Genomic DNA, 11,643 nt, shown 5'->3' with positions numbered 1-11,643 from the left:
ACAAAGGAAAAGGATATAAAAGAAAGAAAGAAAGGAATATACTACGGCATAAGAGGGAGGATGGTCGGAGCAGCTTGGACTTGAAATCCATTTAATTAATTGAATTATTATTTTCGATCTTCTTCGATCGAAAATTCACCGCTTTTTTTTTTATTTCTCTGAAAGTAATTGGGTTTGGTTATTTGACTCAAATCAGCAGAGTTGTAGTTTTTCTTCCTGGAGATCAGATTAGATTAGAAATGGCATCAACAGAGGGTCTGGTGCCGATAACCAGGATTTTCCTGGCATCTTATTACGACAAATACCCTTTTACCCCTCTCCCCGACGACGTTTCTCGCCTTTCCTCGGAGATCCGCTCCATGACCTCCGATTTGCTCAAGGAGTCTCCTCCCTCTTCACAAGGTTCACTCCCTTTCTTTTCCCCTTTTTTGTAAAATAATTATAACAACAATAATTGTTCAGTTTATTTATTTATTTGGGTGGGTGGTGATTGATTTTTAGATGAAAGCTTATTGCTAAAAGAATCTGAAGGAGAGTCTCCTCATAAAATTGATGAGAATATGTGGAAGAACCGAGAACACATGGAAGAAATTATCTTTTTGCTTAATGAATCTCGCTGCCCTCAGCCCGTAAGCCTCCATATATTTTTTTATATAAATTTCTTTTATTTTTTACACAAATTCTTTGCATTATCTTACATTATTTGTTATGTAATTGTAGCTTCAAGATGACAGTGAACTCTCTACTGTTTTTAACAACATGAGATATAAGTTTCAGAAGACTTTGAACGTATTGCAAGATTTCCAAGCTGTGAATTCTGATCATGTGTTCAACACAGGTTATTTCTCCATGCATCAATTATTTTCCACTTTAATCTTTTAGAAGAATGCTGCATTGCCTATGTTGACTCATATGTTCTGTTGAAATGCTTTGAGTTTTCTAAATTGATCATTTTATTTCCTTTTTTTAACTTCTGTGGCCGCGATACATCTTATTCACAATCATGATCCCATTTACCATTTCTTCTCGGTGCACCAATCTTGACCTTAGCATTAAATAAATGAATGGTCTTCTTAAGGTACACCAGAATTCAATGCATGCTTGGTTTTATAATCAGATTTATGTGGTCACTGAGATTGATTTTAAGTGCCTTGGAAGAGATGGCATCACGGCAGTTATCTTTTTGTCTTTGGGAGTTTGGGTTAATACAGGATTATACTAATTCATATTAGTTTTTGCAATATCTGAAAAAAATTTCAATGCGGTTCTGAAATGGGACATTAGGTTAGAAATATGCTAGCTTATCAGGGTTACTTGCCAGCAGTTTACTTTTTAGCAATCAGAGTTTTCCTTTTGTATTCTTGCTAGCAGGTTGCTGATAAAGGTTGTAGGCTGTTTAGTCACTAGTAAATTTTTATCTCTGAGTGCAAAACATCTTAAAATGGTGAATTACATGTACTCAATACTAATAATTAGTCTAGATTAAGTTTGTAACAGGAAAACTTTTGATATAAATCACAGAACTGAGTTTAATTTGAGAAGTTATACTGTACTTCTTAAACGCTCAGATTTCATAATTAGATCACTAACAAACTTTGAGTTTATGAGTGGAGAAAATAGATGAAACTGTTGACTTGGTCTCTTCTTTCTTCTGTTTTTATTTGAGAATTGTTTGAGGATTACCTTGATACAAGCAGGCTGCTATCCTCTGCCAAAGGAATAGAATTGATTCATTAATTAGTGATAGGGCATGGGGATCATAGTTATGCATGGTTTTCAACCTATCTTGTTGGTTATTCAAGATACCAGCTGAGGTGAATGGTTTAGGCCACTGCCAGGATTTTTGTACTGATGTTTGCTAAGGTGTTTGAGAACTTGCTTTCATTCAGTCATGACCTACATGCCTCAAGATTTTCGGGGAACTCTTATCAGACAGCAAAGGGAGAGGTCAGAAAGGAATAAGCAAGCAGAGGTTGATGCGCTCATTAATTCTGGTGGAAGTATACGTGATCGATACGCTCTGTTGTGGAGACAACAAATGGATAGGTGAGGCACCTTGGTTTTTGTTTAACAGATTGCCAGTACTTAGGTGCTCTGCTCCGCTATCTTTGAAGTGGTTTCATTAGAAGATAATCCGAGAGATCAGAAAGCTTTGTTGTTTTCATTTTGTTTAGCTTTTTCTTTTTTGGTTATTTGGAGGATGTCTTATCCTTTGTTGTGTGCCAGCATGACATTTCATATTGTTCAGTATATATTTTTTATTTGTAATTGAAAAAAAATGATGCAAGGGGTTATACAGTTCTGATCCAAATGCTTATCCTACCAGGAGGAGACAGTTAGCACAGCTTGGTTCGGCAACAGGTGTATATAAAACTCTTGTGAAGTACTTGGTAGGAGTTCCCCAGGTACAATCCTACCTTCTCCTCACCTCCCTTTTGGCCTAGGTTGTTAGGTTGTTTGATTTATTTATTTATTTATTATTATTATTATTTTTTTGGGGGGGGGGCATCGAAGTATTTCCTTTTAGGTTGTGTTTGGTATGGGGTGAAAATTTTGAAGGGGAATGCTAAGGGGGACAGATTTAAAAGTGAAGTGTTGAAGGTGTGAAAAAGGATTAAGGGATGAAGTGTTAAGGATGTTCAGTTGGAGGTTGGAAAATAAGAGATAATAGTAGGTCTTAGTGAAGGTAAAATCAAATTTTAGGTTAAATGCAAGTGTAAAAAGAAAATAGATAATTTATAGTTGTGGTCCAAAATAGATGTGGAAAAAAAGAATAAAAATAGTATTAAATGGATAAAAAAAAGGAAAGAAAGAAAGAAAGGACACAGAACCCAAAATCTCCCTCTCAAAAAATTTCCTTATCCCTCCCCATGAGGTTAATGTTTAGCTCGTTCCCTATAACTTGTACCGAACATAAGTAAAGGAGGTGAAAATTCACAACTTGACCCCTGTACCAAACATATCCTTGGTCTCATCTTTTTGGGAGCTGATGGTTAGCAATATCAATTTTGTTTCCCCTGGGCATTTTTTACATGCTTAAGCATCAATGTTCACATGCAACTGACGTGATGCCTTCATCCCTTCATGTGATGCAGGTTTTACTAGACTTCATTCGCCAAATAAATGATGATAATGGGTATGCACCTTTATCTTTTTGGAAGTATTTTGTACTCCTCTTTACATCACTGTATATGCTCAGTGCCACTTGTCAGACAAAATAGATATTCGGAAATAATCATTAATCTGGTACCTAATTGATAATGTTTGATCAAAATCTTAAATGTACAGGCCCATGGAAGAGCAAAGACAGCGTTACGGACCATCTTTATACAGTCTGACAGCGATGGTTCTCTTGATTAGACTATTTATTCAACTTGCTTGGGGGAGATTCGAGGCTAAAAAATTGTGCGTAACTTGCTGCCTTTACTGAGTTTTGTAGTGTTTAGATGTAGCATGTTGTCATAAGCTAGATATATGTTTTACTGTATCTTAGCTAGTGCTGTTGTGACATTTTCCATGGGTTGCTTCTCTGCCTTTGTGCTGTGGTGTATATTTTATCAGAACCAGGGATCAAGTTGCTGTCCTGGAAAAAGCTGTTGATGTCTACACTTACGAGTTCAGAAGGTTCATCACCTTCATCAGGTATTGCTTCTGCTTCTATTGTGATGGTAGTGATACTACTTCTACAATTATTTACATTAGCATCGCTGTTGTTGTTAGTTTTTTTTTTTTTTTTTAATTTACTAAAACCATCACCATCATCATTTTGCTACCCTGTTGATAAATGCTCTTGGAGTTTAAAGGGATATTTCTCTTTCCATAAACTAGTGATTTTTTGTGTTCAGAGAAAATAGGAAAAATGAGATGTAGGAGGGGCTTACACAAATCTGCTAACGCGGATTGAGGTACGGTAAAATTGGAATTACAGGGTTGTTGAAGGTTAACAAAGATTCTTGGAGCATGTTGATGAAATTTTGTTGAAAAGGTTCTCTTTTACAATTGTCTTAGCTACAAGAAATTAAGATAGAGTGTAGATTATCTATGGAGATCAACAAATCATCAGGTTGGGGACCAAATTTGATGGATCAATTGATGCAGAATTTGTTGGGAAAATACGCAGGAGTTTAGGGTTTTAAGTGGTGCCATAAATGGGATATGATTGGGTCAAAAATCAAGAAAATTAGCAACTCTGGAGGGTGCACTGTGCTACGAACAGTATGGGAGCATTGTCAGGGTTGGAATCTTGGGATTTTTGGTGCTACATGATGGAGGAAGGCATCAAGATTTAAGTGTAACTTTTTATTGATGAAATAAGGTTATTGTGATATGAGTAGTTAGAGAGGTGATACTGATTTAGAATAGAGATGGTAAAAGAACATTTCTTGAAGCATAATGAGGTAAAATATTCATTCAAACAACATGCATTAATTTATTAACAAAACTCTACAATATTACAAGAGTATGTGGTTGTTTATATTCATTAGGAATTCCTTACGCAAAAATTCTCTAATTATGACCAAACTTGAACATGAAAAGAGATAGGGCTTGTATGCCCTGTTTTTTACTGGTGGAAAACAATGATTTGTTTTTATAAAAGAAAATCCACTGAGAAGGAAAATTGGGATTTTCTATCTTAATATGATAGATAATAATTAATGTTTTATGGGATCTATATTAGTTGTTCTCATGTTCATTTGAATGTTTGTATTGGCAGTGAGGTATTTGCAAACTCCCCTTTCTTTATTTCAGCAGAAGCTGCTGGTGCATTAGAAGCTAGGTAAGTTTTTCAGGTTTTCACTTCTAATTAGCATCAGTACTTTCAATTTGAACTTTCTACTTTGTTCTATACAGAAACAATGATGACTACAAGGAGATAAATGTTCCAGCTGGGAAAACTCACGAGGTTTGTTTTAAGCACTATTTGCAGGATTTCTGTTCATATTGTGTGTGCACGCGCGTGCGCGTGCATGCATAAATGAATCACGTGGAAGTTAAATCTTTCATAGTTGCTTGCTAATTATTCTACACACTTGGGAGGAGCTTCAATGAAATTTGCTGAGCTTTTTTTCTTTCTGAAATGCACAAGTCTATATTAATCTCCTTCTAGACTTTGTGCCTGCTAGCATATGAACAGGAATTTGTAAAAGAGTTCAACTGTAGATTGCACTGGAGAAGTTCATTTGTGTGCTCAGATGACTGGCATATTTTTTAAAATGTTCTCTCTTTTCCATTGTTCAAATGCTATTCCTGTAGCTCCTTGGAATCTTTTACATCCTTTTCAGATATTGACTTGCTAATGGTAATGGCATTACCTTTCTAGGTTTCATTGTCTGTGGAATCAGTGAACTCATACATTGCTTGGGATTTCAGTTTGATACAAGGCAAAATTAACATGGTAGTATTCTCAAACTATTTCTTGAGATGGGTTCTTAACATGAAATCTGTTTGTGTTGCTCTTTCAATTATTTTTATCTTCTGGGGTGTTTAGCTAATGAAATTTTTCATCTTGGTAATCTTCTTGTTCATGCTATCAATCCTTCCTTTGGGACTAAGCTTTTGAACTTTGTCTGCTGTATGTTAAAATTAGATACTGCAGTTTTAACTTCCGATTTCCTCTACGCAGTACAAGAAAAACAGTTTCTCTCTTAGTCATATCCATGCAACTGTAGAGAGTGACATGGACCAAGCACATTTTTAGAAATTATTTTATCAGGCCTTATGTCACAGTCAGTAATCTGTGAATTACCTACAGAAGTTGTCATGTAGACTAGAAATGAGGTTTCCTATTTCAATTGCAACGTTCAGTTTTCATTTATTGTTTTAGACTCTTAGTGGATGCCAATATGATAGTAAGTGGAACTGTGTTTATTCCCATGCCGACATCACCATATACAGTGTTGTCACAATGCATGTCAAAATGTCAGAGAAGTGACACCTTTAGAATTTTATTGATCATTTTTTTTTAATTATCCTTTTTACTCATTTTCCAAAATTCATATCAAGAACTCAATTGCCTTTTTTCTCCTCTCTTTTGCCCTTTAAATCAATTATTGTTGAGTTTCTCCAAATTTACTAAAGGGTTTTATGGGATTAAGAAAGGTGCCAAAAGTGGGATTTATCATTGAATAAGAAAGTTGAAATGTGACCGATGACAAACTAGATTGATGACTAGGAAATTAGTATCAATTCCATGTGTGTTCTTTCCAAGAAAGATGCCTTTTGTGGTACTGTCTGCATGATGCAATGAAAGCAGTTGGATGCTTCCTGTTTTCACAGGGGGTCTCCATTTATCTAGTGCTAATTAGGTGGTTTGGGATTAATTTGAAGCTTTGGGTCGGTAATGTTAAAGCTTTCTGTTTAAACTGGTATGTTTTGGTTGTGCCTTATAATGTTGAGAAAATCTGATGCCGTCATCAAACTAGAAAAGGGAAGGTAAAGAGATTTGATTGGCAGTTCAGCCAGGGTTGAACTGTGATGCTATTATTATCTCATAGTTTTAGCCTTTTTTATTTTTTTTGTTGTTTCAATCACTGCCTTTTCCATCTTACTGGGGTTATATGTTGCTGGTCAGGATATTGGATTTAGTGTGGAGTGTACAGACCCTTCAGGGAAAAAAACTGTAAGTTAAACTAGGAAATGTTTACTACTTTTGTAGATTTTTTTATATAAAAAATTTTCTTCAATTAGACCTTTCACTTATATTCTACTACAAAAACAAAAGGTTGCAGTTGACCTATTGTTGCTAATTTCTGATTTCCTGGTTTCGATTGTGTATTAGTTTCTTTAATTATGTATTTTGTCCATGCATGTACCTTGTGGCATGTGTGGTCCTTCCACAGCTGATACTACCTTATCGACGTTATGAGTCTGATCAAGTGAGTTACTGACTATTTTACCACACCTTCTAATATGATGGATGGATCTCTTCATGATATAAATGCTGATACAGGAAGATCCTTTACCCATGACGTTGATGTTGTTACAGGGGAACTTCTCCACTTGCGTATCTGGAAACTACAAGCTTATTTGGGATAATTCATATTCTGCATTTTTTAAAAAGGTGAGAAGGCATGCTGAGAATTAATAACATGATTCGTTTGGGACAATTTACTCCCTTTCTGCGAGACTAATATAACCTACTTATAGTGACATCAGTATGTGACTTGTTAAAACAATGACTAGTAGTGAGCTACTGTGCTGCGTTCACAATTATTTAAACATTGCTCGTGCCATCTCAATTTTTGTAACAGGTCCTGCGTTACAAGGTGGACTGTATACCTCCGGTTGTTGAGCCAGTGCAATCTGCAGGTGAAATGGAAGAATAACTGTCTCCTCCTTGGCTTTAGCATTTGCGCCAAGATGCTGTCTCATGGTGATTTGGATCAAATTTATTTGTACTATTGCCTTTTTTATTATTTTTTATTACATCCGATGAAAGAATGTTGCTTCTTGTTTTGGCACGGTTTAATCTGCCACTACACTAACTTGTTCTATGTTACCTGACAATCAGAATAACCCATTCTTCCAACTATTGCAATTAATGCCAGAGCAGCCTAGCAAATAAGAGGAGGCTCCCTTTTTTTTTTAATTTTTATCCCTTTCGATAAAGAAAATGTTTGGATTTAGAAGGGTTTTTGCAACACAAAAGTTACTGCTTCTGATATTCCTAAGTGATCAAGGATGGCATGGATTCTAAAAAACAAAAAGATGGCATGGTAGGAGGTGCTACATGCGTAGCTGAAATTGTCATCTCCTGAGCCTCGCTACACCAAATGAGGTTACTGCATATCACTAGCGGCATTGGCCGCTTGATTATGATTCTACTGTTCTTGATGCTTGAGAGCTGCATGAAGCAGTTGTCTGCTTTACTGATAGGATTTCAGAAAGGTCATTCTTGAAGGTGATGCTAAGTTGGTGATCGAGGCTGCAGTATCAGAGCCAAACACGCCTTAAGGAGTTCCACACTTCAACATGGTCGTAACAGGTAACAGAAGCTGTTGCAATGTCCATAATTGTCGTAATTGGGCTGCCCACTTTGGGAACAAAGGGCCCCTGAGTGAGAATCTTGATTTTGATCAATGTTTTTACTTCGGGATTGGGTCCAAAATAGCTATGTAGAAGACAATCTTGAACTGTTGTTTAGGGCTACTTGACCAGAAGAAAAAAAGCTACTTGCTGCAGCTGGTACCACTGCTTGAAACCTAGCAGACCACAAGACCGAAGGAGCAGACTCTGAAAACAGTCGAGGATGCAAAATAATAGATTAAACAAACTATAGTCTTATCTAGCATTAAGTAATTAATAAGAGTACAAGACACACGTTAGCGAAAAAAAGAAATCAATTTTGAAGGGCACCTTGCTAAGCTTCATATGGCACTACCAGCATGGATGTCTTGATTAACCTTTCCATGATGTTTCATTCAGTGTGGTTAAAACTAAACAAACTAATTGAGGCACGATAGGGATGGCCAGGCCGGTGAATCCAGCATCTAGAGTACAGAGGCAGATATCTAGAATTGAAGCTCGGACGACGACCGGGAAGGGGGTTATTTGATTGAACACGGAACCTTTCATGAGCATGCATGCATCATCTATCACTGGATTATATGCATCAATGAAAGCAGTTAAATACGTAATTAATCGCAACAAATATAATGATGGTAAGGCAAGAGAAACTATATACTAACTACGCATGCGGTCAAGGGAAACCAGAAGACCGCTCCGCAGAATCCCGAGTATTCGAGAAGATACAAAACCTTCCCCTCATCCATATGCTAGCCCATAGCACATTCGTTCTTAAGTCATCCATAGAACACCAGCATCTCAAATAGGCCTTTATCAGACCTGAACTATTTCAATTCTATACATAAGCAGCTAAATACATGACCACAAAAGGCTATTATCTGGTCTTAGATATCCCGTGATAAGAATTGGGCCGTTTTAAGGAATTTTGTATGGCCTGATCAAATACCTTACAGGAAAATGCATTAAATTGTAACGTGAAGATTATCATCTTATTTTCAAGGTTAATCTTCGAAACAAATTGCTTTGACATGACAAGTATGGAAGAGCAAAGCTTCATGTATTAGCACCAAAATCAGGCATTGCTAAAAGGTAATGACACTTAAAAAATCACATTTTTCAGCCAAATACTGAGATAAATATCGATATTCATGTATTAGCATCAAAGACAGGAATGAAACCAAGCCTGTGCCATATCAAATTACGGGCATGTAAAGCACAAAACAGTAAGGGTATATGCAATCTACAAACGCTACACAGGTGTGTGTCAAGATTAACCTTTTAGCAAAAATAATAAATTTTTTTTTTTTTTAGAAGTGTCAAGATGCTATTAAACAAGTCAAAGAGTTGTTTAGTGTTTATAAAAAAATTACTTCAAGATCATCTGTTCTTTTTAGCTTTAAATAATTTCTCCAACACTAAGTTATCGCAAATTACAAGTCATTCAAGTATTCAGTCTCAAATAATAATCCACAAAAAACACCAATAAAAAATATAATAAATCCTTTTAGAAGAGAGAAATTATTCTATATTTGAGTGCTAGCTTTTTGTTTTTTGTGTTTTTCAAGTGTTCTGTAACTCAAACCTTATAAATGGTAAAATATTAATTTTTCTTCTAAATAATATCACAAGTATTATTTCAGAATAATTTTACAAATTTATTCAATTAAATCCTTACTTGATTTTCTAAGTTTAGAATTGTAATTTCCTGAATAAATTATAGTATAGTTCTTAATTTCTAAAACTTATTTACAATCAAGTCACCCTTAATTAATCATCACATTTTAATTTTTAACTAATAGTTCGTATATATGTGACCCATTAGGTTGCCAAATGAGATGGCTCAAATAGAAATTATAATTCTAAATAAAATAGGATTAAGTAAATTAAACAAATAATTTATTATCAATTCAAAAATTAATTGATTTATACTTGAAGATCAAGAATAATCTTTAGCAAGCTATCATAATTCTCTAAATATTTAAAAATTCATAAGTGTTTTGACTTAACTTTTCAGTGTAATTATTATTATTTTATCAACATTGTTTTTTATTTAGATATTATAGCATTGAGTTTGTCTACCCTATCAAAACATCTTTGTTTTCAACATCATAGTCATTAATTCTTTGAATATGATTTGAAAATCTTTTTAAGTCTTATTTCATTTTGCACAAGAATTTATAGTCAATACTATTTTAGAACAAATAAAATATTTTATCTAATTCACTTAGGATAATGAATCCTCTTTTAATTATTTAAATACGTTTATATAGTTCATGTTATGCCTAATATTTGCTCGTTTGTTACCCTTGATTAAGATAACACGTAGTGGGATCAAATCATAACAACAAAACCATTATATGAGTCTTTCCATTAACACAAGTGATGTATGCATATGGAATTTTTCATGTAGGTCAGTTCAGTGTATATGTTATCTAACAAGCATGTATATATTAGATTTAAATATCCATCATACCTCAATTTATATAAACAATTATTTCTTTTCATAAAAAAATATAATATGTATCAATCTCAATAATTCTAATTAATATTCAATCTTGATAGAGTATTGATTGAAAATATTTTAGGAATAATATTTTGATGTAATAGAAATTCAATAATTATAACAATTTTATAAAAGAGTGAACATAAGATAAAGTCAAGCATTTAAGAAAATATTAAAATGATGGTGAATAGAAATTAGTTGGGGGTAAAGGAAGCTACACAAGAATACCATGAATAGATAAATCTTCATTAAAAGTGGACACAACATGGATAACATCATCTTGTTTACAATCTTAGGGGAACTGAGTGACAAGTGACTTGATTCTAGTATCCTCTCAAGCTTTAACCTTGTTGTTGTAACCCAATTTTGACCTATTGGTTTTTAATTTAATTTTTAAGGGGTTTAAAATATAAAATTAAAAGATTAGAGATTCATTTCGATAAAAAATATGATTTGTCAGCTTGCATAGAAACTATGTATTATAATGTGTTTTTGCCCTTCTATCCTTATCTTCAAGATAATCCTTACCTTCAAGATAATGATAATTGTCTGCTTTCGAATTCGATTCTAATTCAAACTTAAAAAAAAAAAAAGTTTGATTGAGACTTTACTTTCTACAAGCAATGAGACTCTTGCACTATAAATATTGATCTCAGTATATGCAAAAAGAGAAAGAAACCCCAAAGTGGAGGAAACCCCAGGAGAAGACCATTACCAGAAACTCTACAAAACAATTAAAAAAAAGATTTATAAAAAAGAAAGGGGCGGTCGAATCCTAAACTAACTGTCGTTGCCCCCTCCCTAACCTTTTCCCTTTCTTCCCTGGTCTCAAACCAACCATGCCTTCCCCCTCCTTGATTTTTTCCATTTTCATCCTCCCTACTCTCACTCTCTCCATTAACCATTATCCTTCATCTCAGCCACCTCCATGCATTGTCAGCATGCATCAGTAACCAGCAAGTTGTGTCTCTTCCGGCAATAACAACAGCCCAACATTACAAGTAACAGCACAACCACATGAAGAACACTGACTAAGAAATAGAAAAAACTAGGAGCTGAACACCAGAGACTAAGAAGATAGAACAACCAGAACAAGTAAAGATGAGAAGAAATAA

The 11,643-nt window shown here is 34.6% G+C and overlaps 1 protein-coding gene across 1 annotated transcript; it reads left to right on the top strand.

Moving 5' to 3' along the window:
• The first annotated feature begins 2 nt into the window (after nt 1-2).
• LOC105112277 (retinal-binding protein) lies at nt 3-7,546 on the top strand. The gene is made up of 15 exons (XM_011007920.1): nt 3-402; nt 502-629; nt 721-838; nt 1,890-2,046; nt 2,327-2,405; nt 3,096-3,136; nt 3,289-3,405; nt 3,562-3,642; nt 4,715-4,777; nt 4,852-4,903; nt 5,321-5,395; nt 6,572-6,619; nt 6,840-6,875; nt 6,986-7,060; nt 7,251-7,546. Exons 1-15 carry the CDS (start codon nt 240-242, stop codon nt 7,323-7,325), a joined length of 1,308 nt encoding a protein of 435 aa, XP_011006222.1. The 5' UTR covers nt 3-239; the 3' UTR covers nt 7,326-7,546.
• Nucleotides 7,547-11,643: the final 4,097 nt, after the last annotated feature.

The sequence above is a fragment of the Populus euphratica genome, unplaced genomic scaffold (genome assembly GCF_000495115.2).
Source record: "Populus euphratica unplaced genomic scaffold, PopEup_1.0 scaffold331.1, whole genome shotgun sequence".
In the NCBI taxonomy this organism is placed as follows: domain Eukaryota; kingdom Viridiplantae; phylum Streptophyta; class Magnoliopsida; order Malpighiales; family Salicaceae; genus Populus; species Populus euphratica.
This window is presented reverse-complemented; position numbering and strand designations above follow the sequence as displayed.